Source organism: Dendrobates tinctorius, unplaced genomic scaffold, assembly GCF_039654945.1.
Source record: "Dendrobates tinctorius isolate UK_male_01 unplaced genomic scaffold, ASM3965494v1 ptg000104l, whole genome shotgun sequence".
NCBI lineage: Eukaryota > Metazoa > Chordata > Amphibia > Anura > Dendrobatidae > Dendrobates > Dendrobates tinctorius.
In genome coordinates, this window is record NW_027361772.1 from 19,470,426 (window position 1) to 19,494,483 (window position 24,058).

Here is a 24,058-nt window from a genome sequence, read left to right on the forward strand (position 1 = left end):
GTCAAGCTGAAATACTCTGCAGAGTGTTGATGGTGCCGCTGTGGTAATACAATGCATTGTGTCCCCCCTAGGTTCAGGCGGATCTGGTGTTACAGAAGTATCAGTCGTCATCTCTGAGCACCGTCCCCTTGTTGTGTGAGGATGATGTCCATGGCCTCTGCAGAGACCTGATTCCAGGTCGGTCCACATTTCAGCTGGTTCTGCTGCAGTTGCTGAAAGACAAGAAGATCTGCCTTCTACAGAGGGACGGCGAGAGGGTAGGTGGTCACAGAGAGCAGATCTATATGTAATTAACCTGTGCTAAAATATATACAGTGGGGCAAAAAAGTATTTAGTCAGTCAGCAATAGTGCAAGTTCCACCACTTAAAAAGATGAGAGGCGTCTGTAATTTACATCATAGGTAGACCTCAACTATGGGAGACAAACTGAGAAAAAAAAATCCAGAAAATCACATTGTCTGTTTTTTTTTCATTTTATTTGCATATTATGGTGGAAAATAAGTATTTGGTCAGAAACAAAATTTCATCTCAATACTTTGTGATATATCCTTTGTTGGCAATGACAGAGGTCAAACGTTTTCTGTAAGTCTTCACAAGGTTGCCACACACTGTTGTTGGTATGTTGGCCCATTCCTCCATGCAGATCTCCTCTAGAGCAGTGATGTTTTTGGCTTTTCGCTTGGCAACACGGACTTTCAACTCCCTCCAAAGGTTTTCTATAGGGTTGAGATCTGGAGACTGGCTAGGCCACTCCAGGACCTTGAAATGCTTCTTACGAAGCCACTCCTTCGTTGCCCTGGCGGTGTGCTTTGGATCATTGTCATGTTGAAAGACCCAGCCACGTTTCATCATCAATGCCCTTGCTGATGGAAGGAGGTTTGCACTCAAAATCTCACGATACATGGCCCCATTCATTCTTTCATGTACCCGGATCAGTCGTCCTGGCCCCTTTGCAGAGAAACAGCCCCAAAGCATGATGTTTCCACCACCATGCTTTACAGTAGGTATGGTGTTTGATGGATGCAACTCAGTATTCTTTTTCCTCCAAACACGACAAGTTGTGTTTCTACCAAACAGTTCCAGTTTGGTTTCATCAGACCATAGGACATTCTCCCAAAACTCCTCTGGATCATCCAAATGCTCTCTAGCAAACTTCAGACGGGCCCGGACATGTACAGGCTTAAGCAGTGGGACACGTCTGGCACTGCAGGATCTGAGTCCATGGTGGCGTAGTGTGTTACTTATGGTAGGCCTTGTTACATTGGTCCCAGCTCTCTGCAGTTCATTCACTAGGTCCCCCCGCGTGGTTCTGGTATTTTTGCTCACCGTTCTTGTGATCATTCTGACCCCACGGGGTGGGATTTTGCATGGAGCACCAGATCGAGGGAGATTATCGGTGGTCTTGTATGTCTTCCATTTTCTAATTATTGCTCCCACAGTTGATTTCTTCACTCCAAGCTGGTTGGCTATTGCAGATTCAGTCTTCCCAGCCTGGTGCAGGGCTACAATTTTGTTTCTGGTGTCCTTTGACAGCTCTTTGGTCTTCACCATAGTGGAGTTTGGAGTCAGACTGTTTGAGGGTGTGCACAGGTGTCTTTTTATACTGATAACAAGTTTAAACAGGTGCCATTACTACAGGTAATGAGTGGAGGAAAGAGGAGACTCTTAAAGAAGAAGTTACAGGTCTGTGAGAGCCAGAAATCTTGATTGCTTGTTTCTGACCAAATACTTATTTTCCACCATAATATGCAAATAAAATGAAAAAAAAACAGACAATGTGATTTTCTGGATTTTTTTTTTCTCAGTTTGTCTCCCATAGTTGAGGTCTACCTATGATGTAAATTACAGACGCCTCTCATCTTTTTAAGTGGTGGAACTTGCACTATTGCTGACTGACTAAATACTTTTTTGCCCCACTGTATATACGGTAATGTTTACTTCCATGATTATAGTACAGATCACCATGGCATCCATTGAGTGGTAATCAAGGAAAATCACTGAAAAATTATTTGTCTTCATATCTTTGTTACATACATGTTATGGTGTTCCCTGCTGTTCTTGTGATTTCCTCTCAAGAGATCCACTTCGTGTGTCTAGCTCTGGCGGTCAAACGTGCTCCGTTCGACTACGAATTGGCGCACTAAAAGCGGCTTCACATCAGCATTAGATACATGATGTAATGTCTCACCGGCAGTACTGGGTTCAGTTGAGCAGCTAATCAGTAACATGGACAAATGGAGCTGGTGCAGCAGGGAGACCCAGTATGAACAGGGCAACTGTTGTGGTAGAACGATAGCAGGTGTAGTAGCATTGTATTTACCAGGGAGTTTGATAGACCCAAAAGGGAGGAACTGATGTAGTTGAGCTGAATTGCAAAGGAGGTTCAAAGGCAAAGATGTTCCAGCATTATAATCGAGCTGGGTTTGCAACAGAGTCCCCAGATTCATTTCTGCCACATTTATATGGCAGAGTTGACTCGTCGATGTAGCACAGCTGGATTTGCAGCAGAGTCCACAATTGCAGAGCTTGTAAATATCTCTACTATCATATGGACTGCACCTACTTATGAGTGCTCTGATCGGTGCAATCATTTGGTGTAAGCGTAGCGCTCAGTCATGTATCTCCCTAGAGTTAGGACCACTGACCCCCCCCTCTCAAAAGTTAGGGTTATCTGACATGTCCATATCTGGTCATTTGATTACCTTTTTAGAGAGGCTGTCCAAACCCATAATATTAATTTTTACAAACAGATTAATTAAAATGCTATAAAATAACAAAAGGATAAATCCCCTCCTTATTACCCCCTGCTGCTTCATGCCGACACTGCCTGACTCGACTGCCGATCTCTGGAGCCAATTACTGTCTGACCAGGGATATACTTAGTGGGAGCTGTAATAATGTTTTTGTGATTGCATACATCCCCTTTAATCATGATTAACGGCACCCTGATCCCTATAACGGGTCAGACTGGGCCACAAATACTAAAGTGTCAGATAGTGTAATTGGTGCTAGAGATTCTGGAAGAAGGGTCCCATCACTTACTGCTAGGACCTGCTGATCATTGATGACTTCTATAGGGATCACAAAGTAATTAAATGCAGATGTTCTGTATAGGTGGAGGATGGACCTGAGGAACCCTGATGCTTATCTCCCCCATGTTCCCTTCTCTTGATATACAATCCAATCATTGTAAGCAGAGACTCCCCCATATCCCGCATTCTAAATGGCTTCTATGTGTGATTGTGAACGTATTTCCTGCTGCTCATCCTGTGCGGGTCACTCTTTCTCCCTCGCAGCTTGTCAAGTTTATCCAGGGAGGAAACAGTCATGTCACCCCCATAGGAGACTCCGACCTGGGAATCTATGAATTACAGAAAAGTGAAAAACTGCTATTGGAGAGGCTGCAAAGGGCATGTGACGAATCCACAAAGTGAGTAGCGCCAATCTGCTCCATATACGACGGGACGGGTGCCGGCTGTGCTACACAGCTATCGCCTGCCTTGCTACAGCTGTCTGGGCTTGTTGCAAAGGTTTAACTTGTAAGATTATGCATTATTATAAATCGCATCATCTAAGTGATTACAGACCTGGAGAGCGATCCCCTCGTGTCCACGACCGCATCCATCTCCTTCAAAGCCAAAAGTGATGTCATGGCACGTGGGGACCACTAAAGTCTCTAATGTACCAAAGGTGGTAATCCCTTCAGAAAATGGCACACAAACCAAGTTTTCATTGTTTGTTTTTCTGTTTTTACAACTTTTATTTTTAAGTAATAAAGACAATATAAATTTGGTAATGTAATCCTACTGGCCTGCAAAATACATTTAGGAGGCAACTTTTTACTGCATATTGAGCTCCATAAAATCAAAACCAAAAAAAATAGGTGTCAGAATTGCAGTTTTTAATTCCACCCAATAAGGATTTAACGTATGTTCCCCAGTTCTCATTACATTACATGAAATACCATTAAAAAATATAAGGGCTCATTAGGATGTCCGAGATCGAACTGCAGTGCATGGACTGGCCTCTGCTCACCCTACAGGAGCATGACCCCTTCATGTATGTGTATGAGGCTGTCATACATGGGTCGGGGGAGCCGCGGACTGTCCGTGCATTAGCGTTGGAGCTCCATCCATATCTGTTTTATACTTGTATATTACTCATGAGCTGGAGCATCTTCTCCTGGTACTCTGCATTTTTCCGTTCCTCTTTTATTCTTCTGGGAAATATACGACTAGATTGACAACTGGATGTTACTACTACTCAGTCTAATACTGCTAGAATTAAATAAGTAAAAAGCAAAAGTGCATTTAAATCATACAGAGTTCTTAGTAATACTGTATTTGATCAAACATAGCATAAAAGCCGTCCCACCATCGACAAGGTGACTCTGTGGTCGGGGCGGTCCTACACTGTCTAGTATTAATAACCTTATCATGTGTCAAAGTTGACGTCTGTGTGAATAAGGGCAGACACGGACCGGGTCCCAACCACCGGACACCAGTCAGGGGAAGCCTTTTCATTTTGTCTTTTGTAGGTTTTGTATGCTTTTTGGCCATGTGAACATGAATTTATATGCTGCATGTGTACCAACTCAAACCAAACTCATTTTTTGTGTTTTTTCAGTCTAATACTGTCAGCAATTACATTCTTCTACATGTTCTCAGGTTCAGTTATGGAATTAGCCATTGGCTCTTCTATGATATCAAATAGTTTTTATTTTACTGCTACATATAATTAATGCATACAACCTTCAGTCCTTTGAAACATTATTATTTTTACAAAAATAAAGATGCAGAATATTTTGCGATGCCCATTTTCTGATATTTATTTAGAGGAAACCTGGCAACAATTCAATTATCTAAAACATGTCTAATCACTATTGTGAATTCTAACATTTACAGAAATCACACTGCAACATTTGCTCCTCATTCAGTGATGACTCGTTTTTGCTTGTCTCTTGTACTCCTGCATCCGATCATCTCTTACAATTGTCCAACAGTAATCTGCAAGCATTGATGAATTCCATTTTCCTTGATATCTTCTCCATAGTTGCTCACTACTCCACAGTTTGGTGGAAAAAAAAGTCTAGATGCAAATGTAAGAAATTAATCTTTCAGACATGTTATTGCCAAGATCGTAATATGTTTTGATGAGATTTTCCACCAACTCTTCATAGTTATCTGCTTTTGAGTTTCCTCCAAAAAAGATTTACCACTAATGCGAATGCTACCCGTCCAGCCTTTTCCTTGCCCTGCAACAAACGGAGAAACTCCTCACCTTGAAGAAGCTTACAAATCTGAGGTCCAATAATGACTCCTTCCTTTGCCTTTGCTTCACTCAACCTTGGAAATTTATCAATGAGATACTTGATGCGTTTTTATCCATTGCCTTTACAAAGTTCTTCATTAGGCCCAACTTTATATGCAATGGTGGTAACAAAATCCTATGTGGTCAACAAGTGCTAGATGCAGGACGTTTTTACTCCCTGGCTGACGTGAATGTCGGAGAGGCCAGTCTCTTGTACTGTAGTGATCTTCTCTTGCACGACTATCCCACTCACACAGAAAGCAGCAGTACTTTGTGTATCCATCCTGGAGACCAAGTAAGAGGACAACCACCTCTAAGTCACCACAAATGTTGGTCATAGTTCAGGTACCTCAACACCTGTTTCATGTTGTCATAGGTTTCTTTCATGTAGACTGCATAACCAACTAGAATTGAAGGTAGCACATTGCCGTTATGCAGCAAGACGGCTTTTAGGCTTGTGTTGGACGAATCGATGAAGAGTCTCCCAGGGCTGTGGAGTTGGAGTCGGTGCTCATTTTGGTGGAGTCTGAGTTGGAGTCGGTATAAAATTGACCGACTCCTAAAATATATAATAAATTGGGTACAGTAGTTCAATGCAGAGTGTGCTGAATATTTTTTTCATAGGAATTTGGGAAAGTTATGAAATGTCCTATAAATGGCTGTTCTATTCCTGATCTAATGAAAAAATGCACCTTTAAACTCCAGCGGACAAAATCCAGGATGCAAAATTTAAAAAGTTTTTTCTTGCATTAGCAAAGATTTTTATTATTAAAGTTCATCATAAAATAAATCCACACTTCTGGACAATAGATAAATAGATTAGGGGAAGGGGGGGTTAGCCTCTCAGACTACGAGTTTCGGCGAATTAACGCCTTCTACATGGTCTGTCCAACTGAAGATTAAGCTACCAATATATAAGGAAGAGGGGGGGAAGGGATGAAAAAAGGAATTAAAATCAAGAGTAAGTCCTCCTATACTTTAACCCTATGATGACAAAACCCCAATCAATAGTAATACATGGAAAGAGCATATGAAAAATCAGTTAACAAATATACAAATATACATATGGGAAAAGATGTTCTAGCATTCTACATCATAATAATGTCACTAAATAAATATCTTGACACAAGTTTTTTTGTGTTCATCAGATGAGGAGTTTGACTTTGACAAGTATTTGTATGACATGGAGCAGGCAAAGCGTTGCTGCAAGGAAAAAGACTTCACTCAGTCTCCTATAGCAAGCAGATTGACCATATTTCAGCAAAATGTTTCATTTGTTCTCAAAGAAATAGAAAAATTCAACCGTTCATCAAAACTGACTCTGCATGAGGCAATTCCTTGTCAGAGATGTTTTCCATGTGGTTACGGCTTTGCCTCCAACCCAAGTTACTGTAGAGAGGTTGTTCTCTGTCCTTAAAATTATTAGGTCAGATTTGAGGTCACCTATGAAGGAGGATCTGATGGAGGCAATTTTATTTCTTAGAACAAATTCATAGACTGCACAACTGTTATTTAGTATGTTTTTGTTGAAAACTGTTTTTTGCCACTTATAGTTTATTACATAGTGTTATATATATATGTAATCGATATTACATAGTGTATTACATGTTTACAATTTATTACAGTGTTTTGTGTTCTAAAGTTGTATTCCAATAAATATTATGTTCTATCTAAATATCTTGATTATTGTATCATAAAAATTATTTAACCGGTTCCCGACCTGTGACACAGCGTATGCGTCATGAAAGTCGGTGCCAATCCGACCTATGACGCATACCCTGTGTCATGAATTCAAAGCCCCCTGCGGGTCGGGTGACCGGGGTCAATGAAAGGTCACCTGACCCACAGATACAGGGGGCTTTGTAATTCACCACAGGGGGCGTCGCTTCGTCCCCACGTGGCTACGATCGCTCTGATTGGCTGTTAAAAGTGAAACAGCCAATCCGAGCGATAGTAATATTTCATCAATGAAAATTGATGAAATATTACAATCCAGCCATGGCCGATGCTGCAGTAGCCCCCCCACCAGCGATCGCCCCTCCCGCAACTGAATGACAGCGGCGATCTGCCGCCGCTGTCATCATCTGCCCCCTCTCCCATTCCCTCCGCTCCCCGCCAGCTTCCGATAACCCCCTCACCCACTCTCAATGCCCCCGGCACCTTCCAAGCCCCCCCGTCGCTCCCGGTGTCCGGCGGGTCCGGTTCATGGGCGCCGCCATCTTGGAAAATGGCGGGCGCATGCGCAGTGCGCCCGCCCGAATCTGCCGGCTGCAGATTCCATTATTTCATTTTGATCACTCTCACAGTGATCAAAATGAAATAAAAAGTAAATGAACCCCCCGATTATCACCCCCATAGGTAGGCATAACTAATAAAATAAAGAAAATATTTTTATTTTTATGTTTCCATTAGGGTTAGGGTTGGAAAGAGGGTTAGGGTTGGAAAGAGTGTTAGGGTTTGAAAGATGGTTAGGGTTGGAATTAAGGTTAGGGTTGGAATTAGGGTTAGGGTTGGAATTAGGGTTAGGGTTGGAATTAGGGTTAGGGTGGAATTAGGGTTAGGGTTAGAATTAGGGTTAGGCTTGTGGTTAGTGTTATGGTTAGTGTTGGGGTTAGGGGTGTGTTGGGGTTAGGGTTATGGATAGGGTTGGGATTAGGGTTAGGGATGTGTTGGGGTTAGGGTTGTGGTTAGGGGTGTGTTGGGGTTAGGGTTGTAGTTAGAATTGAGGGGTTTCCACTGTTTAGGCACATCAGGGGGTCTCCAAACGCGATATGGTGCAACCATTGATTCCAGCCAATTTTGCGTTCAAAAAGTCAAACGGTGCTCCCTCCCTTCCAAGCCCCGACGTGTGCCCAAACAGTGGTTTACCCCCACATATGGGGTATCAGCGTACTCAGGAAAAATTGCACAACAACTTTTGGGGACTAATTTCTCCTGTTACCCTTGGGAAAATAAAAAAATTGGGGGCTAAAAATTATTTTTGTGGAAAAAAAATGTTTTTTTCATTTTCACGTCTCTGCATTATAAACTTCTGTGAAGCACTTGGGGGTTGAAAGTGCTCACCATACATCTACATAAGTTCCTTGGAATGTCTAGTTTCCAAACTGGGGTCACTTGTGGGGGTTTCCACAGTTTAGGTGCATCAAGGGCTCTGCAAATGTAACATGATGCCCTCAGACCATTCCATCAAAGTCTGCATACCAAAAAGTCACTACTTCCCTTCCGAGCCCTGACGTGTGCCCATACAGTGGTCATCCCCCACATATGGGGTATCAGCGTACTCAGGACAAACTGGACAACAACTTTTGGGGTCCAATTTATCCTGTTACCCTTGTGAAAAAAAAAATTGCGTGCTAAAAATCATTTTTTTTGAGGGAAAAAAATGATTTTTTTATTTTCACGGCTCTGCGTTATAAACTTCTGTGAAGCACTTTGGGGTTCAAGGTGCTCATCACACATCTAGATAAGTTCCTTGGGGGGGTCTAGTTTCTAAAATGGGGTCACTTGTGGGGGGTTTCTACTGTTTAGGCACACAGGGGCTCAGCAAATGTAACATGACGCCCGCAGACCATTCCATCAAAGTCAGCATTTCAAAATGTCACTACTTCCCTGCTGAGCCCCAACGTGTGCCCAAACAGTGGTTCCCCCCCACATATGGGGTACCAGCATACTCAGGACAAACTGGACAACAACATTTGGGGTCCAATTTATCCTCGTACCCTTGTGAAAATAAAAAATTGCCAACTAAAAAATTTTTTTTTAGGAAAAAATTTTTTTTTATTTTCACTGCTCTGCATTATAAACTTCTGTGAATCACCTGGGGGTTCAAAGTGCTCACTATGCATCTAGATAAGTTACTTAGGGGGTCTAATTTCCAAAATGGGGTCATTTGTGGGGGAGCTCCAAAGTTTAGGCACACAGGGGCTCTCCAAACACGACATGGTGTCCGCTAACGATTGGAGCTAATTTTCATTTCAAAAAGTCAAATGACGCTCATTCCCTTCTGCGCCCTGCCGTGCACCCAAACAGTGCCCCCCCCCCCACATATGGGGTACCAGCGTACTCAGGACAATCTGGACAACAACTTTTGGGGTCCAATTTCTCCTGTTACCCTTGTGAAAATAAAAAATGGCGTGCTAAAAAATCATTTTTGAGGAAAAAAAATGATTTTTTATTTTCACTGCTCTATGTTATAAACTTTTGTGAAGCACTTGGGGGTTCAAAGTGCTCACTACACATCTAGATAAGTTCCTTAAGGGGTCTAGTTTCCAAAATGGTGTCACTTGTGGGGGAGCTCCAATGTTTAAGCACACAGGGGCTCTCCAAACGTGACATGGTGTCCGATAACGATTGGAGCTAATTTTCCATTCAAAAAGTCAAATGGCGCTCCTTCCCTTCCGGGCCCTGCTGTGCACCCAAACAGTGGTTTATGACCACATATGAGGTATTGGTGTGCTCAGGAGAAATTGCCCAACAAATTTTAGGATCCATTTTATCCTGTTGCCCATGTGAAAATGAAAAAACTGAGGCTAAAAGATAATTTTTGTGAAAAAAAAGTACTTTTTTTTTTTTTTTTTCTACGGATCAATTTGAGAAGCACCTGGGGGTTCGAAGTGATCACTATGCATCTAGATAAGTTCCTTGGGGGGGTCTAGTTTCCAAAATGGGGTCACTTGTGGGAGAGCTCCAGTGTTTAGGCACACAGCGACTCTCCAAACGCGACATGGCAAGCGCTAAATATTCCATCATATTTTCCATTCAAAAAGTCAAATGGCGCTCCTTCCCTTCTGAGCCCTGCCGTGCGCCCAAACAGTGGTTTATGACCACATATGAGGTATCGGTGTACTCAGGGGAAATTGCCCAACAAATTTTAGGATCCATTTTATCCTGTTGCCCATGTGAAAATGAAAAAATTGATGCTGAAAGAAAATTTGTGTTGGAAAAATTAAAATGTCCATTTTTTCCTTCCACATTGCTTTACCTGCTGTGAAACACCTGAAGGGTTAATAATCTTCTCGAATGTGGTTTTGAGTAGCTTGAGGGGTTCAGTTTTTAGAATGGTGTCACTTTTGGGTATTTTCTGCCATATAGACCCCTCAGAGTGACTTCAAATGTGAGGTGGTCCCTAAAAAAAATGGTTTTGTAAATTTTGTTGTAAAAATGAGAAATCACTGGTCAACTTTTAACCCTTATAACTTCCTAACAAAAAATATTTTGCTTCCAAATTTGTGCTGATGTAAAGTAGACATGTGGGAAATGTTATTTAGTAACTATTTTGTGTCACATAACTCTCTAGTTTAACAGAATAAAAATTCAAAATTTGAAAATTGCGAAATTTTCGCTAAATTTCTGATTTTTTCCACAAATAAACGCAAAAATTATCGACCTAAATTTACCACTAACATGAAGCCCAATATGTTACGAAAAAACAGTCTCAGAATCGCTAGGATGCGTTGAAGCGTTCCAGAGTTATTACCTCATAAAGTGACACTGGTCAGAATTGCAAAAAATGGCCAGGTCATTAAGGTCAAAATAGGCTGGGTCATGAAGGGGTTAATGTCTGATGTTCACATTGTGCTAGAATAAATTTTTCACTTAAATATAAGCAATATATGTGGGAGTCGGAGTCGTGAAGTCGGAGTCAGAGTTGGAGTCGGTGTAAGGGAAATTGAGGAGTCGGAGTCGCAGGTTTGGCTTACCGACTCCACAGCCCTGGAGTCTCCATTCCTCTGGATTAGGACTTATCTTCAGAGCTTCCATTAAACTGTTGGTGTTGCATGCCACAAGATCGCTCTCCATGAAGTAGGATTGGACAAGATATTTATTCTTTATCACAGTTGCAAAACAAAGAAGTCTGAACATTGCCTGCTAGGAGATTCTACTGCTGTAGCCTGGAACCTAAGAGCTCAGCCTTACTCTGGCAGATCCAAATCTCCAAGATCGTTCAGGTCACTTTGTGTTATAAGGTGTGGTTCAGTTACGGTTGCTGACAGAAAGTCTGGTTTGTGAGAGGAAGATGTTTCAGGACACCAATTGCCCTCTTCTTCCTCAATTGACTCGACTGAAAATGTTTCTGGTGCTTTAGGAACTGGCAGTTCTTCTGTATGGGGGTACTGGGCGTATTGCAGATGGAAGGTTTGGATACTGTCAACGTCTTTCTTGAAATTCCTTTCCTAATGGGGGGGCACCATGCAGAAATAGCAATTGGTAGTATGATGGGTTGGCTCTCTCCAGATCATTGGGACTTCAAAAGGCATAGATTGCCTCTTCCCATGCAACCACTGGGTAAGATGTGATGCACATCTATTGCAGCATATGTGTGGAGCCCAACTCTTGTCCTGATCTCCTATTCTGCAACCAAAGTACAGGTTGTAGGCTTTCCTTATCATGGTCGTCAAGTTTCGCTTTTGTGATGCAAATGTGACCTCTCTACCTCTCTACTTATGTAGGAAAAACTATCCACTTTGTTAATGCAAGAACGAGGCATATGTGAAAAAAACATATAGAAATGTGTCAATATGCTAAGAAACTAAGCTAAAAAATCCTAAAACTGTATACCTTACACAGAGAGCAATTATAAAAGTAAAGGCTCCGTTACACACAGCGAGATTGCTGATTTTGTGACACCACAGCGATCTCGCCAGCAAAATCGCTGTGTGTGACACACATCAGCGACCGCCCCCCCCCCAGCCGGGTATCGCTGATCGTGCTCGAACGTCCTGGCCGTTTTTTGATTGCTGGTCTCCCGCTGGCCAGCGCGCATCACTGCGTGTGACAGCGAGAGACCAACGTTCAGCGACGCTGGAAGCTGGTATCCAACGTAAACGGCGGGTATCTAAGAGCCGCGCGGCGCTTAGAAACCCGCTGTTTACGTTGGATACCAGCTTACTCGCTGGTCCTGATCGCTGGAGGGGCTGTCTATGTGACAGCTCACTAGCGATCAGCTAACTATGGCCCAGCGATCCCATCCATGTCGGATCGTTGGTGAGATCACTGGGACATCGTTATGTGTAACGGGGCCTTAAGTGATGCAACTGTAATTAGGATTAAGTCAAAGTAGCAGAGTTAGTGTTTTCTTTATCGCTTCATTGGGGGACACAGATTACCATGGGTGTATGCTGCTGTTGCTAAGAGGCTGACAATATGCAAAAAAAGGAAAATTAGCTCCTCCCTGGCAGTATACACCCACAGACAGGCACAAAGTACCTCAGTTTGTGCTTAGTGTCTGTAGGAGGCGGACCGGGATCTCCCCAGATCCGCAGTTAACAATTCCTTTTTCCTTTCTAGGTTTTTAGGAGTGTATTAATGTTTTCCCATTTATTTTTCAGATTTAGCTTCGGGAAACCGGGTAAATGTTCACCCTGCTTTCCCATATCAGGCGGCTGAGCGAGCAGTGTGGTGTTACCCACATCGCAACTCACAGGACCGCAGGCAGGACCTATTCCCTATCACCTTCGGGTGCTACGGGCTGACGACAGGTGGCCGGTCCTAGCCGATTTCCCTTCCTGACCCCTCTCCCGGGACAGGGCTGAGAGGAAGACGGCGGTCACCGGCAGTGACTATCCCTTCTGGCAAAAGGTTTGGCGCCGCCTTCTGCACTATTTGGACATGGTGCGGGGTCAGAGGATCCTCATTCCCAGCGGCCTCCCCTCAACGTGGGCCCCTGCGGTCATCCTCCTCAGGGAAGCATGTGGACGTCAGGTAAGCGGTCTAATGCTCCCTCCAGCCCCAGGCTCGCTTCACATGGAAGTCACTGAGGTCGGCGCCGTTCATAGCCGACTTGGTCCATTCCACTTTTGAAATTCCCGCCCTTTTTTGGCAGGCGCGCGCCTCTCAGCTCTCCGCCTGCAGGGGGGTTCGGTATTGAAGCCGCAGACAGCGGGTCCCACATCCCCTTAACTCGCTCATTTCAGCAGTGCCTCGGGCGCCGGGGGCATCGGTTCTGAGTGAGAGTTCCGGGGGGGGGGGGGGCGAAACTGGCAGCGCGTTTTTTATTTTCACTTTCGCTTCAGCGTCCTTCGCCGGTTCACGCCCCCCTGCTGTCATGAACTCCTTTTCTGCTCCACCAGTTGAGAGTTCCCCTTCCGTTCTCCCTCTGGTGGTGACAGGAGGTAGTGCTGTTGGTTTAAGTGGTAGTGATCTGCCACCTGATGAGGAAGGTAACGATTGGATCTCTGGTGTATCAGACTGGATATAAGACAGCCGACGCCCTATCCGGGTGCTGGTGATTCAGTCTGCTTCTCAGGTCCTGGACTTCAGCTCTCTTCCAGTCTTCTCAAGTTAAGTTTGTTCTTTGCTAATGTTCACACTTGCGCTTGTTGGTCAATTCAGTTTTTTGTGTAATCAGCTTGCCCCTGCTGGGGCTATGCTGAATTTCCACTCCTATTAATCAGTATTTGCCAATCTGCTTTTTGTTCCTTATTAGATTGGCCTCTTTTTTTGCTCTGTCTCAGAATATTTCAGAGTGCTGATATAGGTTTAGAAGTCTAGTGACTTCAGGGTTAATTTTGCTATCAGAAGTGTTGGACAATATTTTTGTAGGTTGTTTTTGGCAGATTGCAGACAGTGTCTTTCCTTTTCTGTCCTTTTTAGTTAGCCGGGCCCCATCGTTTGCTCGGCCTATTTTCCTGCCTTTGTCTGTATTTTCATCTTGCTTCACCGTCAATATATGTGGGGGGCTGACTTTCCTCTGGGGTCTGCTCTGGAGCAGTTAGTTTTCCTCTTTTCCTGCTTTAGGCTTATGCAGTTCTCCGGTTGTGACGAGGCGTCTAGGACCAATGTAGGAACGCTCCACGACTGCTTCTAGTTGTGCGGTTAAGATCAGGAATCTGCATAGTTACCAACTTCTCTGGTTTTCTGAGACTTAGCTTGTTGTCTTGTTTTTCCTCCTCGGTTTCCAATTCATAACACCCTGCCTTGTGCGCGCTCTATTGGCGCCTTTTACTAGCCTATCATAGAGCTACTTTCTTTTAGTAGCTCCCCTCCTCTCCTCCTTATCCGCGCCCCCCCTGCATCCTACAGCCAATCGCGCTACTCTGCCGTCCAGCACCGCCCATCGCTAAGGTCCTGCGACTCCCTGGGACCTCGTGTGAGACTCGCCTCGGATCTCAGCTTGGGGGACACATCGGCTGTCTGCTGCGCATTATATTAACGAGCTGGATACGGTAGGCGCTTCTCATATTCCTGAGCCCTAATTAGCCCACCTCGGCAGTACTCCCTCACGCCCTGCAGTATTCTCTCACATATTTGCTTCTATAATTCTGCAGTCTGTTCATATGCCCAACCCTGCAAGGGCTATTTATCCTAGACCCTCCGTTACTCACTATGCCTGCGCGCACTGTAAAAAGAAGTGGGCGTCAGGTCAGTCGTCTCCCTTCTGCCCTTCCTGCAGGCCTTCCACTATGACTGCCCCACTGGACCACCCCGAGTCCCGGGATGAGAGCAATCCCCCTCCTCCACAGTGGGCCATTGCAATATCTCAGTCGGTCTCTGACCTGACTAAAGTGTCTCAGTCCCTGGTCCAGGTCTTAGAACGATTACCTCAGCTATCTACAGCTACCTGTGCGCCGACCGCCTCACGGTGAGTCGTCTGCACCTGACTGTGACCTCCAGAGGAACAGACCGGGTAGGATTTCTAGGAATCGGGTTCTGTCTGGCTCTTCTTCCAGCTCGCAAGGTCCTCCCGCTCCACCCAGGTGACTTTCTTCTTCTCGTTCCTCAGAAGACGACTTGAGGTCAGACGATGATTCCCAATCGGGATCTGACTCAGAGGCAGACAACATGTCTAAAGCACAGGACATGATAGATAGTCTCATATCGGTTATTTTTCATACGCTCAAAATAAAGGAAGACAAGGCGCCCCTCCAGGACTGCTCCGTCCCCTTTAAACGAGCGAAACCTGCCTCCCGAACCTTTCCTAATCACAAAGAGTTCGAGACGACTTTAACCAAACATTGGGAACACCCGGAGAAACGTTTCTTAGGCTGCAGGTATTTATACGTCCTATATCCCTTTGATGTGGACCTTCTCACAAAATGGACTAAAGCTCCCGAGGTGGATCCGCCTGTTTCCCGTCTTTCCTCTAAGACGGTTGGGACGGGGCATCTCTTAAAGATCTAACAGACAGGCAGAATCACTGGCTAAATCGATTTTTGAGGCATCCAGCGCCTCTCTCTGCCCTATTTTCGCCTCCTCCTGGGTGGCGAAAGTCATTTCAGCTTGGGCAAAAATGCTTCGCAAAGGCATCTTAGCGTCAGCTCCTCAAGATGAGTTGGCAGATTTAGCAGACCAGATTAATCATGCGGGTAAATACCTCTTGGCCGCCTCCTTGGATGCAGCGGGGTGCGCAGCAAGAGCTAACAGCAACATAGTAGCCATACGCCGTATCCTTTGGTTGAAGGCATGTAGTGCGGATGCTACCTCTAAAAAGTTGCTCACCAACCTAGCATTTCACGGTTCTAGGCTCTTTGGCACCAAACTGGATCAGATAATTTCTGATGCCAATGGAGGTAAAAGTACTTCCCTTCCCCAGTCTCGGCCTAAACGCTTCCTCAACAGAAAAGCTTCTCGGCCGTTTAGGTCCTTTCGCCCCTTCTTTGCCGCGGAAGGATCATCTCAGCAGGACCGGCTCTCTACCTCCAGGGAGCGGAGAAAACCATCTTATAAACCCGCTCCCCGCTGGAAATCAAGAGGCCAACCCTCCAGGTCGTCAGGATCCCGCTCCGGTAGATTTTCCTCCAAGTGACGGGTCACCCCCACCTGGAAGTTCTTCCAGGGTGGGAGGCAGACTTTCTTCTTTCATAGACGCATGGCTGTCTGTTGTCGACGACGCTACAAAATCGAATTTTCTTCCCCCCCAAAGAGACGTTTTTTCCTGTCTCGACCTCCAAGACAGCAGTCCCAGACTCCAGGGTTCCTTCGGGCCGTCTCCTCCCTTCTTTCCGCCGGAGTGATCGTTCCCGTTCCTTCAAACGAACAGTTTTCAGGGTTTTACTCGAATCTTTTCGTAGTCCCGAAAAAAGACGGTTCCCTTCGCCCAATCTTGGACCTCAAGTTGTTCAATCGCCACGTGAGGATCCTCCACTTCAAGATGGTGTCCCTGCGCTCGGTGATAGCCTCGATGGAACCCGGAGAGTTCCTTTGCTCTGTGGACATACACAATGCCTATCTTCACATCCCTGTTTGTGTGCAACATCAGAGATATCTCCGCTTTGCGATTCAGGAAAATCACTATCAGTTCACGGCCCTCCCCTTCGGCCTAGCCTCCGCTCCCCGTGTCTTTACGAATGTGATGGCAACAGTCATGGCAATTCTTCGCTCCAGGGGGATTCTCATTATACCTTATCTGGACGATCTGTTGATCAAGGGCTCGTCCCGCCAAGACTGTCTTCAAAGTCTTCAGATAACTCTGGACACTCTCACTCGCCTCGGTTGGATAGACAACAAAGAGAAGTCCATCCTGTACCCTACTCAGCGTCTGACCTTTTTGGGCATGGAATTCGACACGAGTCTAGCCTGGGTGTTTCTTCCAAGGGACAAATTCTCAGCCCTTTGTAAGGGTATCTGATCCCTAAAACGGTCGAGGCTCATTCCCCTTCGGTCCTGCATGAGGGTCCTGGGGAAGATGATAGCTTCCATGGAGGCAGTGCCTTTCGCACAATTTCACACTCGTCCTCTCCAGCTGTCCCTCCTTTCAGCCTGGGACAAGACCTCGGTTTCTCTGGACCGTCCCATACTCCTTCCTCTCAGAGTAAGTCAATCTCTGACTTGGTGGACAATACCGGCGTCAGTTCTACAGGGAAGGTCCTTTCTTCCGCCTCAGTGGCAAGTCATCACCACCAATGCCAGCCTTCTTGGATGGGGGGCGGTTTTCCATCGGAAAACGGCCGCGCTGGAACGCTCAGAAGACTCTTCTGCCTTTCAACCTTCTGGAAATAAGAGCTATCTTCCTTGCCTTCCTCTGCTGGCAGCCTCTCCTTGAAGGAAAGCCAGTCCGTATTCATTCGGACAACGCCACAGCCGTGGCGTACATAAACCACCAGGGCGGTACTCACAGGAGGCAGGTAATGACAGAAGTGTCAAAGATTCTGCGTTGGGCAGAGCGTTATGTTCCGGCGATCTCCGCCGTTCACATTCCAGGAGTAGAAAATTGGGCAGCCGACTTCCTAAGTCGCCAGGGCCTAGCGTCAGGCGAATGGTCCCTTCACCCCGCAGTCTTCAATCAGATATGCCAGCGTTGGGGCACCCCGGACGTCGATCTCATGGCATCTCGGATGAATCACAAAGTTCCTCGCTTCGTAACCAGGTCCAGGGACCCTCTAGCCGTCGGTTGCGACGCCCTGGTAATTCCGTGGTCCCAGTTCCAATGTCTTTACCTGTTTCCTCCTCTTGCCCTGATCCCAAGGGTGGTCAAGAAAATAAAATCAGAAGGCAACCCAGTAATTCTGGTGGCTCCCGACGTCCTTGGTATGCGGAGCTGGTGAACATGCTCGCGGATGTCCCCTGGAGGCTTCCAGAACATCCAGATCTTCTCCCACAATGCCCCCTTTACCACCAGAATTCTCAGTCTCTGAGTTTAACGGCATGGCCGTTGAGGCCACGATTCTGAGAGAATCAGGTTTTTCCAACCAGGTCATTCAGACCATGGTCAGAGCTAGAAAACCAGCCTCCTCCCGCATTTACCATAGGTACTGAAAGGCTTTTTTCCGTTGGTGCAGCGATAACGAGGTTTTTCCTTTGTCGTTCTTCATTCCATCCATACTTGGCTTCCTCCAGTCCGGCTTAGATGCGGGCCTTTCCCTCAGTACCCTCAAAGGCCAGGTCTCGGCTCTGTCGAGTCTTTTCCAGAGGGATCTGGCTCCCTTACCGCAAGTTAAGACCTTTCTCCAGGGGGTCGCCCACGTGGCGCCTCCTCATCATTATCCAATAGATCCGTGGGATCTCAATCTCGTTCTTGGCGCTCTCCAAAAGGCGCCGTTCAAGCCTATCCAGGACATTCCTCTTTCCCTTCTCTCATGGAAGGTAACTTTCCTGATCGCCTTCACATCCATTAGGAGAGTTTCTGAGCTGGCAGCCTTATCCTGTCGTTCCTCGTACCTAATACTCCATCAGGATAAGGTCGTTCTCAGGCCAGTTCCCTCCTTCCTTCCAAAAGTGGTATCCCCGTTCCACATTAATGAGGATATCGTCCTTCCCTCTTTTTGCCCTGCGCCTGCTCACCCTCTGGAAAAGTCGCTCCACAATCTGGATGTAGTGAGAGCCTTGCGTGTCTGTCTTGCCACGACCGCTTCTCTTCGTCAATCCGATTCCCTGCTTGTCATCCCTGAAGGTCGTCGTAAAGGGCTTCCGGCATCCAAATCCACAATCGCTCGCTGGATTCGTTCTACCATTCTGGAAGCTTACCGCCTTCACAGGGAAACGGCCCCCTCCGGGAGTGAGAGCCCACTCCACCCGGGCGGTAGGGGCTTCTTGGGCTGTTCGACACCAGGCTTCGGCTTTACAACTTTGCAGGGCTGCGACCTGGTCATCTTTGTACACGTTTGCGAGGTTCTACAGGGTTCATACCCAGGCCTCGTCTGATGCAGCTTTTGGTAGGAAGGTTCTGCAGGCGGCGGTAGCACATCGGCCGACCTAAATCCTTCCTTCTCGTTCCTTTATTGCTGTTCCCACCCTCGGGACTGCTTTGAAACGTCCCATGGTAATCTGTGTCCCCCAATGAAGCGATAAAGAAAGAGGGATTTTTTGGGTTCTTACCGTAAAATCTCTTTCTTGGAGCCTTCATTGGGGGACACAGCACCCTCCCTGTTTAAGTTGTACCGTGTTGGGTCTTCGAGTCCCTTGTTGGGTTGGTACATATGTTAAGAGTTTTTCGGTTGCTTCTCCTACCGCTTTCTCACCAACTGAGGTACTTTGTTACTGTCGGTGTGTGTATACTGCCGGGGAGGAGCTAATTTTCCTTTTTTTGCATAGTGTCAGCCTCCTAGCAGCAGCAGCAGCATACACCCATGGTAATCTATGTCCCCCAATGAAGGCTCAGAGAAAGAGATTTTACGGTAAGAACCCCAAAAATCCCTCTTTCTGATCTGTCACTGTATGATGATGCACTGTTTCTTAGGAATGGTTTAAAAGTTATCATTTTAGAAAAGTTCTGATGTGTCAGAGACTTGTCGGAAGTATTGAGAGCTGATTCTCCAAGGATTGAGACCCCACCAACCACTAAACTGAATGGCAGAAGCCTGATGCTGGGCACCGTACCCCTTTTTGTTTTGCCTGGACACACTGTTACTGGAGTGCTTCTGCGACTTTGCTTTAGTGATCAATAAGGGCTTCTGCTCCTGGACCCCCAACAATCCAAACTTATGAGATGCCAGAAGTTTTCTAAACTAATAGTACACCTTTTCGTTCAGATATACAGAGTAGCTACCTGTACTTGGCACTAGGCTGATGGTTTCCTTCTATATTAAACATTGCCATATTCTTTTTTTCTTGCAGGCTGACGGAAGAGGCAAAAAGCTTTAATGCGGCCGGGAATAAGCCTCAAGTGAGTCCTTATTATTTCTCTGTCGCACGTCAACAAAACTTTAGTTAGTGCGAGTACAGACCCAAAATCAGCTATCTACAAGGCAAATACGAGGGCTGTAGAGTTCGGGTCCAGACATCGCAGTCCGTACTCTGGACAGTGAATGTTGGACGTGTGGAATCGGTCTCAGATTGTGATAGCTTTCAACAAAGGTTAAAAGCTATATCCCACACACGCATGTATATGTGAGGATTTGGATTTTTTTTACATTACAGTATATGATAATATGAATAGTGTCATTCAAAGCTACAACTCCAACAGAAGCCAAGCCCTCGCATGGCTATGTCAGCGGGAAAAAACAAGTTTTTGGAAGAAGGGGAGAAAAGACTGAAATTTTAAAATCTAAAATTTGCTGTGGCGGGAAAGGTTTAAGAATAGTATCCTTTTCCTATTTACGCAGGGAAATGGTTATGTAATCCTATGGGAAGAGCAATGGCGACCAAATTTTATCCCCCAGCTGTGCAGAAATGTGATAGCTGAGTCACTGGCTTCTATTTACTGGTTTTGCCCCTTCCTCGTCATATTTTTTTTACTTAATAGGCACTGCGATGTCTTCGTCGTAGGAAACTTGCCGAAAAACGGATATGTACGCTGCAGGGCAAGTTGGACACAATACAGAGCATCCTGGAGAGGATATCAATGGCCGAGACTGATCGCAAGGTGACAGATTAATGATGACACACTGGGGGAGATGGCACTGCTACTGCAACAAAAATGATAAACCAAAAATGGGGGTCCACACGCATGGTTATACCTCAAGTAGTAATACTGTGTAAGACAGCGCTTACTGCGTGTGTTGGGGGACACTCGCTTGGCAACAGGATGAAGGCACACAGGCACGGTTTCCTCGCAAAAACAATCTATTTGGTTTATTTAGACATCATAAACAACTTGATGTCATGTTATATATCACAGGCTTAACACATAGTCCATAACACTTCTTAGTACACGACTTTAATACGCAGTCTCTAAACTCGCCGGACTTCACTTCGTCCAGTTACCGTGGGTGACCGCACAGTTCATTGTCATCCATGGAACATAACAAGCACCAACAGACTGATCCAAATGCAGTTACTTGTCTGCCCATAACCCCCTTATCTGGAGTTACCTTACAGGAGCTCCTGCTCCACACGCTGACTCCTTGTCAGTCCTCTCTCCTGGGGAAGCTGTCTTATTGGGATCACTGTCCTTGTGACCAGGGCACTCCCGACAGTCCAGACCCTCAGAAGAATGGTAGCTTCCCGACGCAGTGCCGTCACAGACTCTGCACATACGGCCTCTCCATGTGCTCTTCAGGAAATCCACTCCTTGGACCTTCCAACACACAGGCCTTCAGGTCCATGGCCTCATCATGTGCTTTTCAGGAATCCAATCCTACTCCCTGGATCTTCCAACGCAGGCCATTCAGGACCTTACACTCTGACCATTCAGGTCCATACCCTCTGAACATGTGACCCAAACCATGGTCACATTATGTAGCTGTAACCACCCCATAGGTAGGCGGTGTATGTGTGGGTTAGTCAGTCCCGCCCTGCTCTCCGACTAACCCTGTAAGCTCCCCTTATAAACTAAACCAACACTTGTGGAACTACAAGTCCCAGAGCACAGCATTTCGGGCTTATAGCGCAGACTTCCTCTGCAACACATACCGGCCATTAAGGCTATGTGGCTACGTTAGCGTTTTTAAATGCTCAGGAAACCGGACTTCTTCCCAGAAAACGCGCGGTTTATTTCCGCTCGGTTTTTGCGCAATTTTTGCACAAAAAGCATGCGTTTTTGATGCGTTTTTTTCCACGCGCTTTCTGGGAACATTGGAAACAGCTAAAAACACAGAGCAATGCAGAAATTAATGAGCATGCTACGTTTTTAGCCGCTAAGCATTTCCTGAGCGGAAAAAAACACATGCATTGACACACAAAGCCAAAAATGCATTAAATTTAATGGGAAGCTTCTTTTAAGCGTTTCTGCAGCGTCTGATCTGGCTCAAACGCTGCGGAAACGCTTAAAAAAATGCAACGTGGGCACACAGCCTTACAATAATGCCGGTCCCTGTCTCACCATCACAGTTGCGCCTCCACGCATATCCTGAGGAGCACAAACAGCGCCCCCTAGCTTTAACAGTGGTCACTGCCTCACAACTGCTACAAGTAACACATGGAAGGCTGAAAATACAATCACTTAGCTCTGCTGACGGATTACGGAAATAGTTGCATTTTATATTTAAATAATTGTATTTTTTTTTTCTCTGTTGTTCCTTTTGAAAATTTGATTTGTCAAAATTAATGTCTGGGTGACACCAATCTTTTGGGAATAGGGTTTCTACCTAAGTAGTCTGATACGGTCTAGGTTTAATTGGAGACTGTGGTCCATTTTCTAGAGGAATGGTAACACCCAGTTGTCAATTTATTCATATAATTTCAGGAGTAGTAGCAGTAATAATAAAGGATGTGCAGCATTGTTATTTCATGGAAAATACAAATATATACTAGACTGGACATGTCATGATTGCTGAGAGGTCCGGTTGGGTGCGACGTCTTCTTTCTAGCCCTCCTAGCTGTCCTCTGCACCGAGCGCTGTCGTCACCAACCTCTGTCTTTATAGGACTGTTCAGTCTGGGCAGCCGGGAAAAGGAGGATTTGCATTTTTTTTGTTCCCTATGCAAATTATCCAAACTATACTTTATTTGTACACCATTGTCACCATTTCTGCCTTTTAGGTGGTGTCCGCGTACCAGATGGGGGTCTCTGCTCTGCGATCAGCACTGAAGGATGTCAATCTGGAGAAGACGGAAAGCTTAGTAGAACAGATCCAGGAGGTAATATGTTTATGGGTCCTGGTAATGGGATCCACCCGTATAGAAGTTACTTGAGATCCTTGATGTCTGAGGTTTTCACTTTTTATTTTTGATGATGTATAACTTAAGCTGTGAGTCCTTCCTGGATACATGAGGCTATCATTCATTGTCTTGCAGTTCTGTGACCTACAGGACGACATCAACCAGACCCTGGCAGGAGCAGCGCCCAGCGATATCGGTAAGTACGGGCATGTCTTAGCAAAATTGCATTGGTACTGTGATTGGTTTTTGGTGTTTTTCTTATATTTTGGGGATTAAAATATTTTCTGCCTGTAGACGCTCCCCCCCCCCAGGTGAGCTTAGTTGATATATTGATTTTTTTTCAGACACTCTTAAAGGGTTTCTTTGGTGTCGCACACTTCTGCATCAGGAGGTGAGCGGCACTGATTACTTTACATAGACAGGTGCCTGCCAGAACACGTACCCGGACATTTCTGCCCCTTTAGCTCCCATAACTACTGATTTTTTTTGGGGGGGGCTGCACGCAGGATAATGGCACCTAGTGTATATTTGTACATGCGGTATGGTTGTGCCGCCGGTCATAGCGGCAATGATCCTGCGATATAATTGTACTTCTTCTTACACCCCAGATGTGGACACAGATGAGTTGGAGAGAGAGCTGGATGAGATTCTTCAGAAGGAAGTAGTGGACCTTCCTGATGTTCCCACCGGCCCATTTATCACTTCTCCACAGCGCCCTCCTCTTAATCCTCTTGCTGATGACAGAGGTGAGCAAATGTTACCATTTCTATAGACTAAGGGTCTGTATATATAGCGCTACTGGTGGCACGATACAACGACCAATCGGTAAAGTTCTACCAACCGGCAGCCATTCCATAGCCCTTTTACACAGGAAGACCAAGTAAACGATGGGAGCTGAGCGATCTATACTAGATCAGTTCACTTGTGCTGGCGAGAGCTATGGCAGCCTGAGTCCTGTTTACACGGGACAATTAGTTGCCGAGAACGATGCGTGTTCTGTACAAAAGAGCGTTTTGCCAAATAAAAAGAGCGTTTTGCTCATTATCGAGTGATCAGCAGCCTGTTTACACAGAAAGGTAATCGTGAAACGAGAGTTTTTTGACACACGTTCATGATTATCTTGCAGTGTCAATGCGGCTTGAGGGGATCATTTAGACTGGACATAAACCAGTATTGATCGACTTGCATTATATGATTATTCTGTGTGCATGTTGTCAGAAACGCATCCCCCTGTTTACAAAGGAGGTAAATGTGCTGCCAACAACGATGATTTAATTACCTATATAAAAGATGATTTGTTAGCCAATATACAAACTTTTCTTTTGCCAGAATTG

General features: G+C 45.6%; 1 protein-coding gene across 2 annotated transcripts in view; it reads left to right on the plus strand.

Annotated features, from left to right (window-relative positions):
* The window catches only part of CHMP7 (charged multivesicular body protein 7), a 67,226-nt gene that overhangs the window by 28,301 nt on the left and 14,867 nt on the right, over positions 1-24,058 (plus strand). For both annotated transcript variants that reach the window (XM_073588891.1, XM_073588892.1), the window contains exons 4-10: positions 72-257; positions 3,297-3,430; positions 19,801-19,849; positions 20,429-20,548; positions 22,605-22,703; positions 22,860-22,920; positions 23,333-23,470. In XM_073588891.1, the coding sequence (XP_073444992.1) occupies positions 72-257; positions 3,297-3,430; positions 19,801-19,849; positions 20,429-20,548; positions 22,605-22,703; positions 22,860-22,920; positions 23,333-23,470 (787 nt within the window). The remainder of the gene's footprint in view (positions 1-71; positions 258-3,296; positions 3,431-19,800; positions 19,850-20,428; positions 20,549-22,604; positions 22,704-22,859; positions 22,921-23,332; positions 23,471-24,058) is intronic.